This window comes from Solea senegalensis, linkage group LG14 (assembly GCF_019176455.1).
Source record: "Solea senegalensis isolate Sse05_10M linkage group LG14, IFAPA_SoseM_1, whole genome shotgun sequence".
In the NCBI taxonomy this organism is placed as follows: domain Eukaryota; kingdom Metazoa; phylum Chordata; class Actinopteri; order Pleuronectiformes; family Soleidae; genus Solea; species Solea senegalensis.
The window spans coordinates 23,033,909-23,056,239 of NC_058034.1; the positions used below are offsets into that span (position 1 = coordinate 23,033,909).

At 42.7% G+C, this 22,331-nt stretch overlaps 1 protein-coding gene across 1 annotated transcript in view; it reads left to right on the forward strand.

The window, feature by feature from the left end:
- Positions 1-22,331, forward strand: part of patj (PATJ crumbs cell polarity complex component) — a 91,264-nt gene that overhangs the window by 67,136 nt on the left and 1,797 nt on the right. Inside the window, exons 30-45 of the mRNA XM_044043876.1 lie at positions 4,392-4,588; positions 6,300-6,391; positions 14,851-14,992; positions 15,517-15,618; positions 15,742-15,843; positions 16,357-16,441; positions 16,843-16,949; positions 17,652-17,735; positions 18,617-18,810; positions 18,903-19,050; positions 19,451-19,537; positions 19,716-19,893; positions 21,012-21,049; positions 21,278-21,400; positions 21,705-21,809; positions 22,054-22,157. Of these exons, the coding sequence (XP_043899811.1) occupies positions 4,392-4,588; positions 6,300-6,391; positions 14,851-14,992; positions 15,517-15,618; positions 15,742-15,843; positions 16,357-16,441; positions 16,843-16,949; positions 17,652-17,735; positions 18,617-18,810; positions 18,903-19,050; positions 19,451-19,537; positions 19,716-19,893; positions 21,012-21,049; positions 21,278-21,400; positions 21,705-21,809; positions 22,054-22,157 (1,888 nt within the window). The remainder of the gene's footprint in view (positions 1-4,391; positions 4,589-6,299; positions 6,392-14,850; positions 14,993-15,516; positions 15,619-15,741; positions 15,844-16,356; positions 16,442-16,842; positions 16,950-17,651; positions 17,736-18,616; positions 18,811-18,902; positions 19,051-19,450; positions 19,538-19,715; positions 19,894-21,011; positions 21,050-21,277; positions 21,401-21,704; positions 21,810-22,053; positions 22,158-22,331) is intronic.

A 22,331-nucleotide genomic window follows, 5' to 3' on the forward strand; every position in this document is an offset into this window, starting at 1 on the left:
TGCTCCATAAAACAAATAAATCATTAAAACTGAATCATTTTAAGACATTTGAAAAGGTTTGACAAACACGGATCAACATTTTTGTCAAATTTTATGGACCAAACAATTAATGGAGAAAATAGTGAATTGATGATAAGAATAATCGTCAGTTGCAGACCTCGTTCCAAACCTCACCTGTGATCACAAACTGCACGGGTCGTCTGGTCTCACGCACACAGGCGGAGTCTCTGCTCCTCCACATGGAGAGGTGGTTCAGGCATTTATCCAGGAGGACGTCTTTCCCTGGGGAGGTGTTTCAGGCGACTGGAGGGAGGCCCGGGGCAGAATCGGGACATGCAGGAGACGTTATATAACGCCTCAGTGTCTCACTCGCTGGGGACAAGAGTGAAAAGTTTTATTTAGAAAAATAGACAGTGAACATGCTCAGTGTCGTCTTCACAGGTTTTGGGAGGTTTTTGTGTGGATGATTTCCTTAGACCACGTTTATGGAAAGCTATGTAAAAAAGACAAAGTTTAATGTTCTACATGATAATGAGCCTGAGTCTTGTTCTCTGTGTCTGTGGGAAACACCAGTTATGTTAACACTAAAAATGAAATGATCACACACAAGCATTGAGCGGTCAGTCTGAATGGAACAGTCTGTCTGTCTCACTGTCCACTATCTGTCTCACTGTCCTCTGTCTGTCTCACTGTCCTCTATCTGTCTAACTGTCCTCTATCGGTCTCACTGTCCTCTGGCTGTCTCACTGTCCTCTGGCTGTCTCACCTCTGTCCTTGCAATGGAAAAACAGCAACACAACGGAAACACGTCACATATACCAGGAAAAGACAACCAGGGTTGAAACAAAGTGCTTTACAAAGTAAAAAGGTAAAGAACATAAAAACATAAAAGTAAAATAATCCAATAATATAAATCTAGATAGAAGTGAATTGAAATGTCCACTGATGGGAGCAGATTTCATTTGTTAAATTGTTCTTTAGTTCAGAAAATGCTGGTTTCAGTCTAAAAGCAGCCTGTGATTAGACCTCAGAGCTCGGGGTGATGTGTGAAGTGAGTGTTTTTGGATGGGCTTGTTTTACGTCACATCTTTATTGCGATGATTGTGTCCATGTGAACACAGACATGGTGAATCCTCCACCATCACACAAACTGTCAGACTGTGGAGAGAAGGACGGATTTATTCTCCTCTATTAACGTCACAATGTTATTGATGATGAGCCAGCGAGAGTGAGTGTCTCTGTGGATATAAAACACTGGTGTCTTCCCCACATCATGCCACAGGTTGGCAACAGCAGCAGTAACAGCAACAACAGTAACAGCAGCAGTAACAGCAACAGGAACAGCAGTAACAGTAACAGCAACAACAGTAACAGCAGCAGTAACAGCAACAGGAACAACAGCAACAACAGTAACAGCAGCAGTAATAGCAACAACAGTAACAGTAACAGCAGCAGTAACAGCAACAACAGTAACAGCAGTAACAGTAGCAGTAATAGCAACAACAGTAACAGCAGTAACAGTAACAGCAGTAACAGCAACAACAGCAGTAACAGCAGCAGCAGTAACAGCAACAAGCAGTAACAGCAACAGTAGCAGTAACAGTAACAGCAACAACAGTAACAGCAGCAGTAATAGTAGCAGTAACAGTAACAGCAGCAGTAACAGCAGTAACAGCAGCAGTAACAGCAACAGGAACTGCAGTAACAGTAAGCAACAGCAACAACAGTAACAGCAGCAATAGCAGCAGTAATAGCAACAACAGTAACAGCAGTAAGTAAGTAACAGCAGCAGTAACAGCAGGAACAGCACAACAGCAGCAGTAACAGCAGTAACAGCAGCAGCAGTAACAGTAACAGCAGCAGTAACAGCAGCAGCAGTAACAGCAGCAGCAACAGTAACACGCAGCAGCAGTAACGGTAACAACAGTAACAGCAGCAGCAGTAACAGTAACAGCAGCAACAGTAGCAGCAGCAGTAACAGCAGCAGCAACAGTAACAGCAGCAGCAGTAACGGTAACAGCAGCAACAGTAACAGCAGCAGTAACATCAGCAACAGTGACAGCAGTAACAGTAACAGCAGCTGTAACGACAGTTGGTAGGCTCAGTGGTAGGGCCGGTTGTTTTTCAACTGGAAAGTTGTGGGTTCAACTCCTGGCTCTGCAAAGACACTTAAGCCCATGTCACAGCGTGTGAATGAGTGAAAACTGTAGCGTAAAGCAGCTAATTTTCTCTGGTTTTTGACTCAGTGAAACCTCAGACTGTTTGCTTTGACTGCGGGAGTGGAAATGAATCTTGAGTTGTGTAACTCAGCTCTTCTGTAAACGAGGTCCTGCCCTCATCTGTCGCCTCCTCAGCTTCATACGTTCACACCATAAACCTCTGGCTGCTCTCACCGTGTTCCCTTCAACTGAAAACTTAAGCTGAGCAAAGTCTGCGCTCACATCTCATCAAAGACAGTTCCCTGAGTCACACGAGGGAACACAGTCACCTTCTCTTTCTCCTTCTCTTACTCTCAACTTGTAAATGGAAAGCTTTTTCCCGCAGCTGAGCTCCTTCTTCAGCAGAATGATTTGGTACATTGCCCACGTTACTGCTGACACTTCCACCTGTCTGTTTCTGTCCGCTTCCTCCTCCTCCTCACGCTTGTGAAATCGAGCCTGGAAACTTAGAGCTGCAGTAGACAGGTTATTAAAATCTCTGTCCTGACGTCCTCTCAGATTAACAATTCAGTTTAAAACGTGGATACACACAGACCATCTTCTGTCTCTGACACTTATCTGCTGATAATGACGAATGTTGTGATCACAACTAACACAAATTCAACTAAATACTGCGACATTTTTTCTGCCAATCCCTAATTTAAGGCTTAATCCCACTGACACAGGCTCGATGAAGACAATGACTAATGCTTTGTTGCTCCCAGACCTTTTGGGGCTCTGGGAGCTCTGGGAGCTAGCGGAGCTCTCTTCAGAGCCTCAGGTGTCCTCGCTCAAAGACGCGTCAATTCGTCTTCAGCGTCTTATTTCAGGAAAAGTTCAGCAGCCGTGAAAGCAACAGAAAAAAGAAAATGACACAAAATGAGTTTTCATCTTCACTTTGCTGCTGGGAAGCTCGTATGTCTCTGTCCCACGTTCCTCATTTTCCTCACACGTCCTCTGGTTGTTGTTTATTTCACAGATGATTAAACAGCGATTTGCTTTGACACCAAATTGAATCTTCTTCATGTCTCGTCTCTCGCTTATTCTCCGTCTCTTAATCCCTCTCCTGTTTTCTTATTTTCCTTGCTCTTCCCTTCTTATTAGTGTCACATTTCATTCTCCACATGACTTCATCCATCCATTCGTCCATCCATCCATCCATCCACCTTCTACTGCTTTATCCTCCACATGAGATTAGTAGTTGAGTAAAATGAGTGAAGCTCTTTTTTGATTTGAGCCAACTTTTAACCTTCAAAGTAAAAGATTCTCTCTGTGAAATGGATGTTATTGCATATGCAGCCTGAAGTCTTTCTTTGTGTCCACTGAGTTTGAAGGACGACACAACACACACACTGCCTTTAATCAGCTCCTCCTCTCCAGAGTTGGCCCAGCTGATCCCTCAGCTCCTTTAGTTTTCCTGCTCATTCACCACAGAATGTGCATCATACTGGGCCTCCACATCTCCACATGTCCACATGTCCTCATGTCCGCCTCTATTGTGAGCTCCTCTTCAGACAGTGTCGCATGCATCCTCACATCGTTGTTGGCCGGCCAGTCCTGTTGGCTTTAAGCTGCTCCAATGACTCTGTGTCAGTCATCTTCTCTCCCAGCAGAGTGGGATAAATGTGCAAAATAAAGAAACAAAAAAAAAATCCATGACTTCCTGAAATTTGAGCCCAAACACATTTTAAATTCATCAGCAGGTGATTATATTGCAGCCCCTGTTGTATAAAAGACTACATCATCTGCATAAAGCTTGATCCTCTTCACCCACTTCCCTTTCTTTATATGTATTCCGTTTGTTCTCGTCTGCTTCTTCTCTGCTCAGCACAGGTCCATTTTCTCTGTGCTCTGATTTATTTTGTCCCCTCTTTACTGTCTTGTAGTTTTTATTTATGTCCTGCACCACAGGCTGGACCTCATGTGTGATGGGCAATAAGACAAAATCTATCCACCAAAAAAAATCCATTTGGCCCCTGATTGTGGTTCACAGTGAAACATTACATCATCTCTATTTAGTCATAGAAGTCAACTGCCTCTGCTGCCCCTGCTGGTTGTAAACATGGTACAGTCCATCAGTCTAACATACATATTTATTAAGTTGTATAAAGAATACTTGACCCTCTCTCGTCTTATCTATACGAACTAAACCCTTTATTTACGCTCTTTGTCCACTGTGTTTTCCTGCTGCAGAGCGTTGGTGTGAGCGTTATGGAGACCTGCAGGGGGAGCTGCTGTGCGTGGAGCTGGACAAGGAGCGGCAGGGTTTGGGTCTCAGCCTGGCAGGAAACCGTGATCGCTCCCGCCTCAGTATCTTCGTGGTCGGACTCCATCCTGGAGGAGCGGCCGCTCGAGACGGACGCATCCAAGTTGGAGACGAGCTGTTGGAGGTTAGAACCACACTACGTCACATGACTCAATGCCTCATTGAAGCTATTTGTTTAGGAGTGGCACCAATGTTGTAGACCTGATTTAATAGAATTAAACTATGCATTAATGCTTTTTTGACATTGTCTGTTAGCTAAAGTCAAAGTCAGAAATAAAGCATGTTTAATTGAAGGAAAAATCACATATGATACCTTACAATCAAAAGTTAAAGTTTCTCTAAAAGATGTAGAGGTAAAAACAGATGTAGCTAAAAATGGTAGCTTATAAAAGACTGTGTTACCTTCACAATACCAACACTAAATAGTATTTATTGAATATTGATTGAAGATTGAATGATTGATTGAATGACTTCATCCAACACTGGGGATGAGTTTATGGGATGCTTGGTAACATGGTCAGTTCTGTTGAGGAAACAACCCTGTCAGTAATCACAAGGCAAAAGCAGCAAATATTCAAATAAATGATTTGAATGATGTCGTTTAGACAGTGCAGTGGTTTCAAAACAGGTTTTAATGTCATTGCACCAAAAATGCAGCGAGTGAAGTGGAGTGAGGAGCAACTGAGTGAATGAGTCTGTTTGTGCAGACCTTGACTTGCACTCAACAGAATATTAATTATTAATAAAGTTGAATTCTCGAGGAGGCAAACTGTTTTATTAACAAACTAAAAGAATAAAAATCACCAAAAAAGACACAACTGGTTCTCAATCACTCACTTTGCTCACAGTGCAGCGTTCATCATTTCTTTACCTCCAGGGTCTCTGTTCCACCGCTTTTATAACTTAATAATAATAAAAGTCAACACATTGAGTTCATTTTGTATCAACGGGGGAAAAAGAAAGATGTTTTCAGCCCCACATTTTTACTGTCAGACATTATGAGTAAGAAACCTCAGCAAATGAACGAGAATCAGTCTTTTATGAAACACCTTAAAGGCAAAAGTACACGTTTTTTATAATATGACTGAAGTAAAGGGATTGAGCCATGATGGATCAGTGGTGAGTGAGTGAGCTTTATAATCCCGTCAGAGTCTCAGTGAGAAATCGATGCTGAGCTGAAGTAAAACGCACACACACAGTGAATTACACACAATAATAATCACATTAACATGCAGTGAAATAACAGGTGTAATAAAACACACATTAAGACTAAACTACACACAAAACACACAATGAAACGCAGCTTAAAAACACACACACACACACATATATAATAGACATTAAATACACACTAAATCACAGACATGAGACTTGTACTGACTTTACCTGTGTGTGTGTGTGTGTGTGTGTGTGCGTGCGTGTGATATTGATTTAGACTTTTAAAGTGGTTTGTAGCGTCTCGCTTGTTAGTTCAATGTCTCACAGCTCGGTGACCTTTCAATTAATGCTTCATTTAGGTGCATCTGGAAGTGTGTGTGCGTGTGTGGGTATTACTAATGTTGTGGGGACCTAAAACTGTTTACACAGTCACATTATGGGGACTTGTCTTCCTTGTGGGGACAAAAATCAAGTCCCCACAACGTAAATTACTACATTTTAAGGTGAAGATATGTTTTAAGGTTAGGTTGAGGTTAGGGTTCGTCAATGCAATGTCCCCTCAAGTCATGAATGTCCAACATGTGTGTGTGTGTGCGTGTGTGTGTGTTTAAGGTTTAGTTGCACTTGAATGTTTATATTCTTATGTTTATGACCGTGTTTCTGTGTTTTTCCCACAGATTAACAACCAGATACTTTATGGGCGGAGCCACCAGAACGCCTCGGCCATCATTAAGAGCGCTGCCTCCAAGGTGAAACTTATCCTGCTCAGGTAAGACTGTGAGACACCTTCATACAGACACAGTGTTGTTGCTCTGTAGTGTTTGCTTGTGCTCAGGGGCGGAGTTAATTGAAAGTCAGTGGGAGGCGGAGCTTTACCTCACATTGTCAGTGGACTCCAGAGCTGGTTCTTCTACTCATGAAACTCGTGACACTAACACAAACACAGGACTTGTAAAGCAGTTGTTTTGGGTGAAAGTGAATCATTAGAATCATTAGATTCATTAGATTCATTAGATTCATTAGATTCATTAGATTCATTTGTTGAGATGAGTTGACAGAGTGGTTCAGTCCTTCAGTCACTGAACTGAAATCCCAGTGAACGTGGTGACGATGGTGCCGTCTCTAAATCCAGCAGACTCCTCTGTAAACCACGTTTGCTAAATGCTGCAGATGATTTTGAAGTCTTTTTCACTTGATCTAAATGTTGCTTTGACGTCGCACTCATGACTCTTCAGCGACGACACTCTCTGACCAATCAGAGGCCGGCAGTCTGACCTCACATGTTCGTATGGGCTCAGCTGAACCTCGTCAGAGCAGGAACTAATAAAAGCACCGGGTTCTTTCACTGATAAGAAAAGAAAAGGAGTCGTGTTGTGCTGGAACTGTGTGGTGGAAAACGCTCCATCAGTGAGTTTAAACTCAGTCGTTTATTTTTGTGGTTGTTGGCTGATTAAATGTCTGCTGCTGCTGCTGCTGCTGCTGCTGCTGCTGCTGCTGCTGCTACTACTCCTGCTCCTGTTGCTGCTGCTGCTGCTTCCTCCTTTTTTGTTTTGTTTTTTTATTTATCTTTCCGCAATTAAGAGAAAGTATATCAACATCTGCTGCTACGTGAAAAATATTGAACTTTCACTGCAGAAAAGACTAAATACAGTCATATCAACACTCCTGTCATGTTATAATGTAATAAAATAGCGCCTCGCTGGTCTGATTAGGTCAATTCTTGTCTTAAATCCCTCTCGTGCAGCTGCTTTTGCTGCTGTAATGGCTCAATTTTGAGTCATCATGGCTCAGCACGAGGATCAATACACTTTCACTCTAATCCAATCCTCAGACTTAGTGATAAAAAGGCAGAGGAGGCCAGGCTCTCTGCAGGCTGAAGAAGACACGTAAACACTCTTCTGAAAACTGTTGTTTTTAGAGAAAAAGGAAAGTTTTCCACCAAATATGAAGTCAGTTTACTGCAGAGGAAAGAGCACACATCCCTCGCAGGGTCATGGTGTCCTGGTGACAGCAGAGGTTTAGACAGAATGATAATGGAAAGAGTTTCAGTTTAAAAACACTTCACATTCTCTGTCTGTCTCCACCTCTGCTTTAACTTCATCTCCTCTAACATTTAACATGCTTTCAATGTTTTCTGCCTAAAATTACTTCATCGTCAGTAAAGAACTGTTGTATTCTGTGTGCAGCTGTACACCGTTTAGTTTTAGTTATATGTTAGATGTAATATAGTCGACTAAATATAATCACGTGTTATACACGCAGTCGTTTCCTCTGACTCTCAGCTCAGCTTCCTTGAAAATGTCCAAGTCAAATATGTCCTGTGTTGTTTTTAAATTTCAACACTAAACGTGCGCTAGAACACGTTTAGAACGCGTCACTAGTTCTTTCAGAATCAGCGGTTTATCGCGGACGTGATTTCCGTTTTCTCCATGTGACGACACAGAAGAGCTTTTTCTCCACGGTGATTGGACAAATGCGGCAAAAAGGCACTTCCACGGAAGCTCGGCTTCTCTGGGAGTCCATGGAGCAGTAGGCGGTCTGTGAGGCGGAGCCAGTTTGTGATTGACAGCCTTGCAGCGGAGTGTTTTCTACCTCAGTCCTGTGATGAAGTCTGTGTGTTCTGTACTCTGTGATAGAGAACTGTAAATAATTCTGATAGTCATTTTAATAGTTAATTTATTAGTTGTTTTAGAAGTAGATGATGATTGGAGGAACTGTCTGAAAGGCGGGGCTAGTTTTTGATTGACAGCATTGCAGAAACACACACGACAGTGGAGCTTTTTCTGACTGGACAAACAGCTCCTCATTGTGTGTTATTTTCTTGGTGATAAAGAACAGAAATAAAAACTGCTATTATAGCATTTCAGTTGTTTGTTTGCAGAATTTATGTATAAATAACTGGTCCTGAAATGAGCTTCAGCTGTTTCATTTAACCGTCACAGTGAATCAGGGTAAAAGTCCAGTTTAGTTCAGTCTACCTGAAGTGACACAAACACCTCGTCACCTAATGCTGCTCCAGGTGAACGGCACACTCACTTTTCACAGCCGTCAGAGTCCAAATGAAAAGCTGCTGCCTGATCCGACAGCGAGGATCCAGCAGCCGGCTCTGCCTTCACCGGCTAAGCTCCCGCTTTGATAAAGGAGGAAGACGGTCCTCACTTTCAAAGACCAGTCCTCTGAGACGTGAGAGGAGCTGAGGATCAAGTGCTCCTCCTCCTCCTCCTCCCCCCCCTGCAGAAGTGAGCTCTCTGCTGCTGCTGCCGCTGCTGCTGCTGCCGCTGCTGCTGCTGCTGCTGCTGCTGCTGCTGCTGCTGCCGCTGCTGCTGCTGCTGGGATTGATTTGCAGCTTTGAAGCGAGCAGGTGTGTTACATTCACTGAGGTCTTATTAAGACCCAAAGCCTCCCACATCAGAGCAGGTGAGCTCTCTGTCAGAGAGGATTCAGTCTGCAGGTGGAGACCGGAGGATGAAACCTGAGCCAGTCCTTCTAAAGTTTGATCAAGTCGCTTTGATCACGTTAACTTTTCTCCCCCAACATTGATCTTAATGCTCAAGACGTAACGTGAACGATGTCAGGGACAGCATTGATATGTGCAGCATGATCTCACAGAGCTTTACCTCCTGAGAGCTGGAGCTGTGTCGAGGCTTCACCGTCACCACTGTTGTTAAAAATGTCTCAGAAACGATTATCAATTCAAATTCAAATTGAACAAATCCATTTATTTAAAGGGTTCATGAACACACGTCGCACCTTCACCTGCAGAACTCTCTGGTGTCGTCTGCTGCTCTGTTGTCTCTCTTCATCCCAGACGTTTGTCTCGGCTTCAGCTCACAATGTTCTCTGCTTTGAAAAGAAGAAATTCTCAGTATTTTGAGACCTCTTCTCAGAGAAAGGTGGTTTCATACCAGTGGCAGTTACTGGTCTTATTTCTTGCATTTGTCATAAACACTGACCTTGTCAGGACCAGTCGTCCTCATGGAAACCATATCCTGGTCCTTTAGTTTAAGACAAAGACTTATTGTGGTTAGGTGAAGGTTTGGTCTAAATCAGGGATCAGCAGGTAAATGTGGTCCAGGGACAAAATTTGAATATTTGGACCAAAACATCGTCGTATCTCCATCAGTCAGAGACGTTTGCTGCCTGAAACTAACACTAATGTGGACGTTGTCTTTAATCTTCAGCTCGTCACAAAGACAAACTCGTACTGTTCATGTTTACTGTGCATCGTCTCAGTTTAAAGAATGACTTTTTCTTCTTCTTTGAGCCGAACATATGCACGTAGCTATTTTACTCTGGCTGTCTCCATGACAACAGCAGTCTTTTTAATTGTATTTTTCAAAGTTTAGGTTAACTGTCAATTCTCTTTGATTCAGTTCATGTTTTTTCACAATAAAAGCTCTGAAATTTTAATTGTAATGTAATTTCATTTAATTTAAGATCAGAATTGTTGAATCATCTGCTGGGTCGTGTGTGTGTTTGTGTTTGTGTGTGTGTGCGTGCGTGCGTGCGTGCGTGCGTGCGTGTGTGCGTGTGCATGCGTGTGCGTGTGCATGCGTGTGCGTGTGTGTGTCAGAATGGAGACAGATGAGTGTGTCAGTGTGATGACAGACTCTGCTAAAGACCTCTGCTGCTCTGAGTGATGAGCTGCTTGTTGTGTTGTTGGAGCTCTGTGATGATGAAGGGCTCACGAGACGCCGCGCGACATAAATCACTCTCACAACAACGAGTCATTGCAACCGTCACTGAACTGTGACCAGCATCGCCGCCAACACACATCGCAGCGCCTTCTCTGGACCTGTGAAATCCTCACGTCATGTGACGTTTGTGTTCACACAGTTGAAACACATGGAGTGAAACAAACATCCTTTCTGTAGGAGGGTGAACGTCCAGGGAATGAACATGGAGGTGGTGACATCTCAGAAGTATCTGGTTGTGTGTGCGTGGACAGCGCATGCGTGAACTGAGCTGTAGCATCGCTATCTTCTTCTTTGGTAGGAATGCGTCCTTTTCACTGCGTTCAGACTTGTACTGCCACCCGCTGGTGAAGTGGGCTACTACAGGACCCTGACGTGCGAATATACCAGGGTCCTCCGACCTTCTCTGACCTGTCTTTTTTGGCGTGGTCTCCTGGGGCAGTTGCAGCTCAGCAGCAGACGGGCAGACCCTGAACAGAGAGAGGAGGATAATAGTCGCGCTGTCGTCTATGATGGACAGCCTCTCTCGCCCCCTGCAGGACACATCACAGCAACACAACGTGTTACGTCTGTTAGTTTAGAGTGATCAAGTGTTCAAGATCCAAATAACCAAGCTGACATTTTACCGTCTAAAGTTTAGTGAAGGCAGCAGCTGGAGGCGTGTGTGTTTACACAGAGGCGATTTCATTCATCCGCACCCTCATTTAGACTTTTAACCCTTCAGCTTATGGATTTTCTTTCTAACGAGTTTCTCTGAGTTCATCAGATCGCATTAATGTTGATTTCCCATGATTCCCTCTGCTTTCAGCTTTCTGCAGATGGTGTTCATGTCGTGTTCTATGTCTCCTGCTGCTCACTGTAATATTCCCCCTGTTATAATAAGGAGTTTTCCTGTGCGTGTGTGTGTGTGTGTGTGTGTGTGTGTGTGTGTGTGTGTGTGTGTGTGTGTGTGAGTGTGTGTGTGTGTGTGCGCACGCGTGCATGTGTCTGGGCAGGAGAACACAGCCGCTCTCTCCATGTTCAACCAGGTGGCAAAATCTCGTTAAAGTTGTGTCCGTGCGCCGCTGCTGAATGATTTCTCTCTGGATAAAGGTCGCACGCCACAGCGATGAGCAACGGGATGTTGAGACAGCGGTGTAGCCTCACAGTCCTCATCGCCATGGAAACTGACATGGTTTAGTGTCCCCGCACTGGCGTGGTGTCACCTCGGTGCAGGACGATATATCAAATTACATCTGTATCGTTACGTGAGACGAGATTTATGAAAGTATCTGATGTTATGACTTTTCCTGGTTTTAGAGGTTGTCGCGTTGTGAAATACGTGAAAAATACATCATTATATTTTTAAAAAGTCACTTGATCTGAAATAAAAGGTAATAAGTGATTATTTTAAGATCATGTAACACAGATGATAAACTGTAGATTATATTTTAATTTTACAGTGTATTTACAGTGTATTGAGTCCAGAGAAACAACCTTTATACCAACATATGTCTCCTATATCAGGATAAAGACTCCAAATATACACAGATTAGATTAGACTTCATTGACACTGAGGAAATGACAGAGAATAGAAATAAAAATTGTTGTGCAAAGTATAAATTAAGATATACAAAAGTAGAACGACGTCACCCAGACTTACAGAAATATTCATTTGATTTATTTTGTGATATCTGTGTCGATACTGAATGATTTGTTTTTCTAGGAAAAGATAAAAACAACAACATTTACACAGCAAATGGTTTCATAAAGCCAGAAATCCACAGTCACAACATCAGACTTCAGTTTTGCAGGTGAAACATCTGTTGTTTCCTGAGGTGAAACGAAGACGCAGTCAAAGATGGTTTTTTCACAAAAGAAACATTTTACTAAAGTTACAAAAAAACTAAACAAAAACAAACTAATTTTTCATGAAAATGTAGTTTATGATGTTACAAAAACATGGCCGTCTCCATGACAACAGTTAGTTTAGGTTAACTGTCAATTCTAACAACAGAATCTCAGAATAAAAGCTCTGAACTCGATATGAAATTTATATTTTTTTGTGAAATAATTTAAGATCAGATTTGTTAAATCCTTTCCCGGGCCCAGATACTGATGCTGGCGGCCCAGTTTTGGCCCACGGGCCACCAGTTGCTGACCACTGATCTAATAGAGCATGAATGAGTGAGTGAGTGCTGCATCTGACATGACTGAAACAGGAAGTCATGGACTTTTCTGCGTTTCCTTGACCGAGGACTCAGAAACAGATTCAGTAACTGAGGACACGACTGATAATGACGGGAAGACAGAGGACAAAGGTCAGAGGACAGACTACAGAGGACAAAGGTCAGAGGTCGTCTCTCTGACCGTGAAGAAGAAGACATGAAGGAAATGAGTCGTTTTGTGTTTCATAAAGAAGAATTGATCATGGTTGTATCAGTGATTCCAGAACTATGTTCCAGGTTTTCATCTTTATTTTAGTCATTTTAATAAAAGTGATTGAGTTTCAGTCGCGGACGAGGAATTCATTATCGTCCACGACGCTTTTATGAGGTAAAACGAGTGAGAGTGAAGAGGACAGAACAATAGATGATGACATTCATCAAACAGCCGCTGGCTCATCCCAGCTCATCGTCTCAAACCTACATTTATTTTTCATCTGACACAAAAATATGTCAGAGAACATTACTGCTGCTGCTGCTGCTGCTGCTGCTGCTCGCTGCTCGCTGCTGCTGCTGCTCGCTGCTGCTGCTGCTGCTGCTGCTGCTGCTGCTGCTGCTGCTGCTGCTGCTTCTTCTCCTGTTCTCCTCTTCTTTACGCCGCAGACGTTATGTTGTTGTTGGCTTTTTCTTTTTTTAATCCATCTGTCATATTCTGGTAAATTCAGTATCTCAGAAACGTCTCCAGGGAATCTTTTCAGATTTGGCACAAACGTCCACTTGGACTCGAGGATGATGTTTGTTATGCTTTGTGCTCTTGTTGTGTTTCACAGTGTGAGCAGAACATGGTGGTAGATCAATATTTACCTTTTTAATTATCACTACTGAGTAATTATGATTTATTCTCCACAGAAACTTAGTAAATGTTGCTTAACTTTCCAAAAATGTTATTTGCATAGCGATAAATCCCAGCTTACATCATCTAAAGGCTCTATACACAGTAGGACAGAAACCTTTATGATATTATAGAGAGAAGAGAAACAACAACAACAGTTCACACAATGAGCAAACACTAGGGAGCAGTGGAGAGAGAAAAAACTACTCTGCCAAGACAGGATGTGGTGAAAGGAATGTGGGTGTGATGTATTTACTTAATATTTAATATTAAGATAATACATAATTTTATGTAATTCAGCGTTTGTATTCACAAACACAAATAACAACAAACAAAAAAAACACCTGCAAAAGTTACGCACTGCAACTTTAAATGCATCACATGGACATAGTGAAAGTGTTATTGTGTGGATCTGATCCGCTCTGACTGCACAGACGTTTACTCGTCGTGATGTCTCGAGTCACATGACACGGTCTGAGGCTCACAGCTGCTGTGATGCTGCAGGTGTCTCTCTGAGTGTCTTCATGTCCCTCTCAGCCTCCTCCTCCTCATCCTTGTTGTTCGACAGCAGACTCTGTGCCTCTGGTTTAGTTGTTTTTCGCTCTGTTTACTCAGGAGACGTGTGTGTGTTGAGATGCTGATGTGATTAAATGTGATTTCTCCTGACTGCTGACTTTGGCTCCGCTGAGTAAAGATGTTTAACAGTTGAGTGCAGCTTGTGCCTGATGTTTGACTGTTAGTGTGAGTTTAGATCACAGTCATGTTCATGTGACTCACCAGACCTGGTGCTAAGAAGTATTTAGTTAGCGTGCTTAAGTCACTTTTTAGTGTATCTGTACTTTACTCGAGTATCATTATTTCATACTTTGACTCCACTACATTTACTTTTCACTCAGAAAGAGAAAACAGTTTTACAGAATTCAGATTGCATTCTGGGAACGTTTAAGGACGCGTGTGTGCGTGTGTTTTCCAGGTGTTGTTGTGGGGACCACATTATGACACTTGTCTTTCTTATAGGGACAAACATCAAATCCCCATAACGTACATGATTTCATTTTAAAGTGAAGACGTGTTATGGTTAAGGTTAGTCCAGTAGTAGTCATGGTTAAGGTTAACCATAAGACTAGTTATGGTTAAGGTTAGTTATGGTTAAAGTTAAGGTTAGTCCAGTAGTTGTTATGGTTAAGGTTAGTTATGGTTAAAGTTAAGTTTAGTCCAGTAGTAGTTATGGTTCAGGCTAGTCCAGTAATAGTTATGGTTAAGGTTAGTCCAGTAGTGGTTATGGTTAAGGTTAGTTATGGTTATGGTTAAGGTTAGTCCAGTAGTAGTTATGGTTAGTCCAGTAGTAGTTATGGTTAAGTTTAGTCACATTGTTGGTGGTCTTCACTTCTTTAAAGGGCTTTTTGAGGGTTTGTGTCAGATCATTCCTCATTTTGTTGTTTTCATTTTATCACTGGACTGACTCCGCCCCCTCTTTCTTTCTTCACTCTCTCTACAGAAATGAAGATGCTATAAACCAGATGGCTGTCCCTCCCTTCCCTACTCCCCCTCCTCCCCCTGCTCCCCCTGTCCTCAGTCCTGTCCTCAGTCCTGTCCTCAGTCCTGTCCTCAGTCCTGTCCTCAGTCCTGTCACACCTGAGGTAAACACACACACACACACACACACACACACTGCATACTTACCTTCCCATCATGCAACACTTTGTCAAACAGTGAAACAAGCTGGGGCTTTTTTTAGGGTAAATTCTGTTCCTGTGTGAATAAGACCTGAAGTTACTCCAGATTATAACACTGCCCCCTACAGGCTTGGATGGTAGACACTCAGTTTATAATAAGAAGAATTGGTGAAATGTGATTTTTACAAAGCCGTGTTTATGGAAACAACAACTGTGTGAATTAAACCTCAGACAGAGGAAGAAGTCACAACACCTAAGATTAAAGGGAAAGAGCAGCTTTTTACTTCACTGCTGTATTTTTACTTTTTAATATCATGTGAAATGATGATAAAGAATCTTGAATCTACAGCTGTGTGTGTGTGTGTGTGTGTGTGTGTGTGTGTGTGTGTGTGTGTGTGTGTGTGTGTGTGTGTGTGTGTGTGTGTGTGTGTGTGTGTGTGTGTGTGTGTGTGTGTGTGTGTGTGTGTGTGTGTGTGTGTGTCCTCCAGTGCGTGCCTCCACCTCTTCCCGCTGTCCCGGCCCCCACAGACGGACCCCGCCCCCCCGACAGCCTCCCGCTTCCCCCTGTATCATCGTCACCGAACACACTGGTCAGTGTGAACCTGTTTACATGACTCAGCATAAATCTGTGAGGTGATGATAGCACAAATATTAAAGTGTGTGTGTCTGTCTGTGTGTGTGTTTGTGTCTGTCTGTGTGTGTGTGTGAGACAGGACAAGATGAGTGACGAGGAACACAACAACAGGAACAGGAACAGGAGCAGCAGCAACAACAGCGCCCCCCAGAGTCTGAGAGAGGCCGACACCTTCACAAAGGTACTGAGCTCTGAATGAACACTCACTCATTCACTCAAGAAGTCACAGTGAGATTAGTGGTACGTTCCATATACAGTGGTGAGCTGTGAGTTGACTAGGTTCCAGTTCCTTTCTAACACAGTCGTTTACATTGTTCTAAGGTATTCTGCACAAAAATGTTCACGGATAAAAATTGGTTTGTGACTGACACAAATAAAAAATAAGACACAAAGTGCATTTAACAGTGAACGTAGTCGTGTTTGCAGCATCTTGGAATCCTCAGACATTCCGAGTTGGCAATCGACCTGGTTTTAGGGTTAGAATTGGGTTTAGGTTAAAGGTTATTGTTAGGTTTAGGTTAAGGTTAAGGTAAGGGGCTAGTGAATGCATTATATTTATGATGTGTCCTCACTTAGTGATAAAAACTAGTTTTCCAGAGTAAGGACATTTTGAATGGTCCACACTTCTTTACAGGTTTTTTTCAGGGATAAGAGTGTGTTTTAGGGTAAAGGTTGTGTGTGTGTGTGCGTCCAGTCGTGCAGGTCGTCCAGCAGCTCCAGTAAACAGACGGCAGCGACTCCTCCTCTGATCAGCCCTGACCTGCAGGCTGCCAACAAAGGTATCTCACACACACACACAGCTATGCTTCTTAGGACATTGCATTAACTTCCATTCATTGGACCATTGGATTTCAACCACTCGTGAGGACCAGGTTTTGGTCTCCATGAAGACTTCTGGTCCCAGAAAAGGTCCTGGGTCTGCATTGGACTGCCTAAACAAATCATGATCTCTAACATTAACCATAACCAGTTAATGCCTAAAACTAATCTTAACCTAACCAAAATTCAAAAATCTAAACTTAACCAGTTCCTCAGAAATGAGGTTCTGCCTCATTAGGACCAGGTTTTGGTCTCCATGAGGACGATTGGTCCTGTCAAGGTCAGTTTTTATCCCAGAAAAGGTCTTAAACAAATCAAGATCTCTAAACTTTACCATAAGCAGTTCATCTCTTTCCCTCAGATCCATCGTGCTGTGTGGTGGTTCCCGGTCAGGAGACGGTGTTGGAGATCTGTAAAGGTCGATCAGGACTGGGACTCAGTATAGTGGGAGGACGAGACACACAGCTGGTAACACACACACACACACACTTTATCACATTTCATTTTTAAATAATATGCATCAGAGTCTGAGTTAGTTAAACAGCTTTATTGTGATTATGCACAGACGTGTGTGACAGGGATGATTCTGTGTTCTAAGCACAGTTTGGAGATTTAAATGTTTTTTCCTCTCAGCCACCAAACGTGTTCTTGCACAGATCTGGAGGGAAAGATCCTCATCAAAGCCGTCTCCTCTTTCTAATCATCCATGGACACCTGGACATTTAAATTAATGAAAAATAATTTAATCTGAGGTGTTATTAGATTAAATGGCTTTAGACAGTTCATACCTGAGTATTAAATAATCTCATCTCATTCTCCCCAATCATCGTAGTTTGGATGTGGACAAAGCTGAGACTCAAAGCCTGTAGTTGTAAATTTGGCTTGTGTCAGAGACAATGACCAACAGGGGGCGGTCTACTACAACTACCCAGCATACGCGTTCCCTTTAATGGACAGATTATTGCTCCAGAACTGGCTTCAAATTGTAACCTGACATAGTTTAAACTAGAGTAAAATAAAGTAAATAAAAGCAATTAAATTCATGTCAACGTCAACAGAGATGTTCAGAGACAGGAGCACAGGACAGAGAGATTTTAATAATCTGCAGATTAAACTCAGTATTAAACACTTTTTCCATTTCTTCTCTCTGTTACTGTTTGTTTCCTCCAGGACGCCATTGTGATCCATGAGGTCTATGAAGAAGGAGCAGCAGCCAGAGATGGACGACTGTGGGCAGGAGACCAGATACTGGAGGTCAGTGACTCTCAGCTGATGGAAGAAATGTGTGGATTTTTTGCTGCTTGTTAATCTGGCATCATTACTGTCACTGCACGTGTTTACAGCAGCAGAGAAACACACACACACACACACACACACACAGTCATTAACATTTAACTGGCTTTATTTGATGGTGACAGATGCTGTTTGCTGGGATTATTAAATGCAGTGCCTTATTTAAATCTTTGGATAATCTACAGTGTCGTTAGATTAAACACGGGGGTTCCAGACCAGGCAGGAGTTGTCATATGTCTGACAGACCAGTGGGGGGTGCTACAGAGCTAATATAATTATACTTTTATTGCCATCTTAAAATACACTGTATCAGGTGTGTCAAACAATGACCACAGTATGGCCATAGTACTACCATAATCTGTCCATAATACAATCATAATTTGACTATCATATTGCTGTAGTACCACAACAATCTGACCATAATCTGTCCATAATACAATCATAATTTGACTATCGTATTGCTATCGTACCACAACAATCTGACCAGAATATGTCCATAATACGATCATAATCTGGCCATAATTTAGCCATAGTACTACCATAATCTCACCATCATACAACTGTAATATGACCATCATATTGCTATCGTACCACAATAATCTGACCATAATTTAGCCATAATCCATAATCTGTTTGTATGTGTTTTGTACAATCCTTTCAGTGTTTTTGGTGTGAATTACATCTTACATTAGCAATCTACTTTAAATACATAGTTACATTCGTACATGCATGACGGATTAAATGTTACAGAACATGTTTACTGCAGGACAGATGGGTTATTTAGACAATGTCCCCCTCTGCTGGACATACACTAATGACGCAGTCACTTTGTGTGTGTTAAGGTCAACGGTGTGGATCTACGCGGTGCGTCCCACGAGGAAGCGATTGCCGCTCTGCGTCAGACGCCGGCAAAGGTGTGTCTGACGGTGCTGAGAGACGAGGCTCAGTACAGAGACGAGGAGAACCTGGACATTTTTAAGGTGGAGCTGCAGAAGAGGAGCGGCAGAGGACTGGGACTCAGCATCGTCGGCAAGAGGTCTGTTTTAAAGAACAACACAACCAACACACCTGTAATAATCTGTAATAATCTGTGCTGCCTGTGTGTGTGTGTGTGTGTGTGTGTGTCAGAAGTGGCAGCGGCGTTTTTATCTCTGAGGTGGTCAGAGGTGGCGCTGCTGAGCTGGACGGTCGTCTGATGCAAGGAGATCAGATTCTGTCTGTCAATGGGGAGGACACAAGACACGCCTCCCAGGAAACTGTGGCTGCCATACTGAAGGTGTAACACACACACACACACACACACACACACAGACACAGCAGTAGCATCAGCAAATATTGTTGTATGATAATCTGATTATCATACAACCTTGTGTCCTCAACTCTTAAAGCTGCCATCAGTGAATTATTACAGATTCAATCTGTGTTAAACAGTGTGACAACTCTCACTGATCTAATGTAGAGCAATGAATCTCAAAGCCTGGGTCGGGAGCCACAGATGGGTCGTGGGAGATTTTTTTTGGTTCCCCAAACTAATTTCTTGGCCATAATCTGACCCTAAACGTAATCTGACCATAATACAGTTGTAATCTGACCATTATATGACCATAGTAATACCTTAATCTGACCATCATGGCTGTAGTACTACAATAATCTGTGTGTGTGCGCGTGTGTTGCAGTGTGCTCGTGGTCAGGTCCTGTTGGAGCTCGGTCGACTCAAAGCTGCGTCCTGGATCTCGTCCAGACGCATCTCACAGGGAAGTCAGGTGTGTTTTTCCTTTCTTGTCTTTCACATTATTTTTAGTCAGTAAATTTAACCATTAATTTAAATCCATTAACTTAATTTTTATAAATGATAAGGCTCGTGAGTGACTGGATTTTCAGTTTAAACCACTGCATTACAAAATGGCTGACCTCATTAATATAACTCTCTGTTTTTCTCAGATGAGTCACGTGAGTGGAAACAGCTCGGGTGTTGTGGCTCCGCCCCTCACTCAGCCCCTGACCTCACCTGACCCTCTGACCTCTGACTCACTGTCCACTACCTCCATCGGGTCCCTGCCCCTCAACAACAACGTCAAGTCCACCTCTGACATCACTTCCTCCTCCATTAACAGCACAGGTGACACACTGAGAGATAATGACCTATGATTAATCCTATCCTAATCCCTATTGTGTGAACTTGTATTGTGTGAACTACACTGCTGGGTGAAGAGTGATCTAAATGTCATGACCGAAATAAACATATAAATAAAGTAGTACTACCATAATCTGACCATGATATAACTGTATTATTATCATAATCTGACATGATATAACTGTAGTACTACGATAATATGACCATGATATAATTGTAGTATTTACATAATCTGACCATGATATAACTGTAGTACTACCATAATCTAGTTACAAACGAGTATAGTACCACTATAATCTGACTATAATACAGTTGTGTAACAATTAAGTAGTCCCCGAGCATCGTAATGGCTGGTTGTAGAGCTGCACGAAAACGAGCGCTCCCACAGACCTGAGCACTTCCGTTTTTGGGCACGCATCCGGCCGAGAGGGGCAAACGCAAATGTTTTAGGTCTTGCTGGTGTTTTGGGGTTTGTGTGTGTTTTGGGGTTTGTGTGTGTTTTGCTCCTGCATGTGTTTTGGGGTTTGTGTGTGTTTTGCTCCTGCATGTGTTTTGGGTTGTTGCAGTGCGTTTGCCCCTGTCAACTACTGTAGTAATATGACCATATCACTATCATAATCTCCCATTATACAACCATGGTACTACCATAATCTAACCATAATCAGTAATTGGTCTGTAATCAGAATTTAACATGAATATAATCTCACAAATTAGGTCATAAACAGATAATTATCCACCTGTAATCATATAATTATGGCCCTGACCATATTGTGATTATAGTCTAGTTGTAATCTGGCCAAGTATCGATCCACTACTTTAATCAAGTACTGTTTCAGTACTATGATCTGAAATAATCTGATAATAAACTGATCACATTTGTATGTGGGTCATAATCATTCAGAATAATCCATAATCTGGCTGCTATCTAACTATTTGACAGGATTAGTTCAATCAATTAATATTGATTATTCCGTCTCTCACTCTACTCTCTCTCACTCTCTCTGTCTGTGTCTGTATGTCTCGCCCTGTCTCTCTCTCTCTGTCTGTCTGTCTGTCTCGCCCTATCTCTCTGTCTGTCTATCTCGCTCTGTCTCTCTCTCTAGGAGAAGATGCAGGCGTCCGTACAGTGATGATCACAAGGGTAAGACACACACACACACACACACACACACACAGAGACATGTCATAATTGACCTCTGACCTCCTGGTGTCAGCAGATCTGTGTGATCTACATTCAATGAGTCATCACTTTACAGAAGTGCTTGTTCATTTATAAAGCGTGACTCAGCAGAAATGTGTCTCCTCATGTGTGACTCATGGGTGTCTCCCCCTTGTCCATCTTGTCCTCACATGTCTCTCTGTGTCTCAGGGTGTCCATGACTCTCTGGGGGTGAGTATAGCAGGAGGGAAGGGCAGTCCTCTGGGGGACGTCCCCGTCTTCATCGCTATGATTCAGGCCAATGGAGTCGCTGCCAAGACTCACCAACTCAAGGTAACTATTACTACTAATACTACATCGACTACTATTGATAATAATAATAATACTTTTACCTCTACTGCACATGCTACTAGTTTTACTACAACCTTTACTTTTACTACTTCACATATTAGTACTGTTACTACTTTTACTTCTACTAGTACTAGTACTAATAATAATGATGTAGTATTTAACTGCAGTAATGGTGATGATGTTAGTGTTCAATCACAAAGAGTTTAACAATAATCACAGCGAATATGACTCTGCGTGCGTGTGCATGTTTGTGTGCATGCGCGTGTGTTTGTGTGTGTGTGTGTAGGTGGGGGACAGAATCGTCAGTATTAACGGTCAGAATGTGGACGCTCTGTCTCACAGTGATGTTGTCACTTTGTTGAAAAACAGCTACGGAGACATCAACATGCAGGTGACGCACACACGCACACATGCACACACACATTCTTGTCCAGCAGCCTTAGTGAGGAGGGACTAGTGAATGTATTATGTCTATGATGTGTCCTCACTAAGATGTGTCTGTCTCTGTCTCTGTTTCTGTGTCTGTGTCTGTGTCTGTGTCTGTGTGTGTGTGTGTGTGTGTGTGTGTGTTTGTGTGTGTGTGTGTGTGTGTGTGTGTGTGTGTGTGTGTGTCTGTATGTCTCTGTGTGTCTCAGGTGGTAGCAGACACAAACATCAGTGCCATTGCCTCTCAGGTGGAGAGTTTGTCCAACACCTCCAGTCTGACAGCCAGCACTGACACACACACAGCAGAACCAGAGTGAGTACACACACACACACACACACACAGAACCAGAGTGAGTGTACACACACACACACACACACAGCAGAACCAGAGTGAATACACACACACACACACACACACACATAGCAGAACCAGAGTGAGTACACACACACACACAGCAGAGCGAGAGTGAGTACACACACACACACA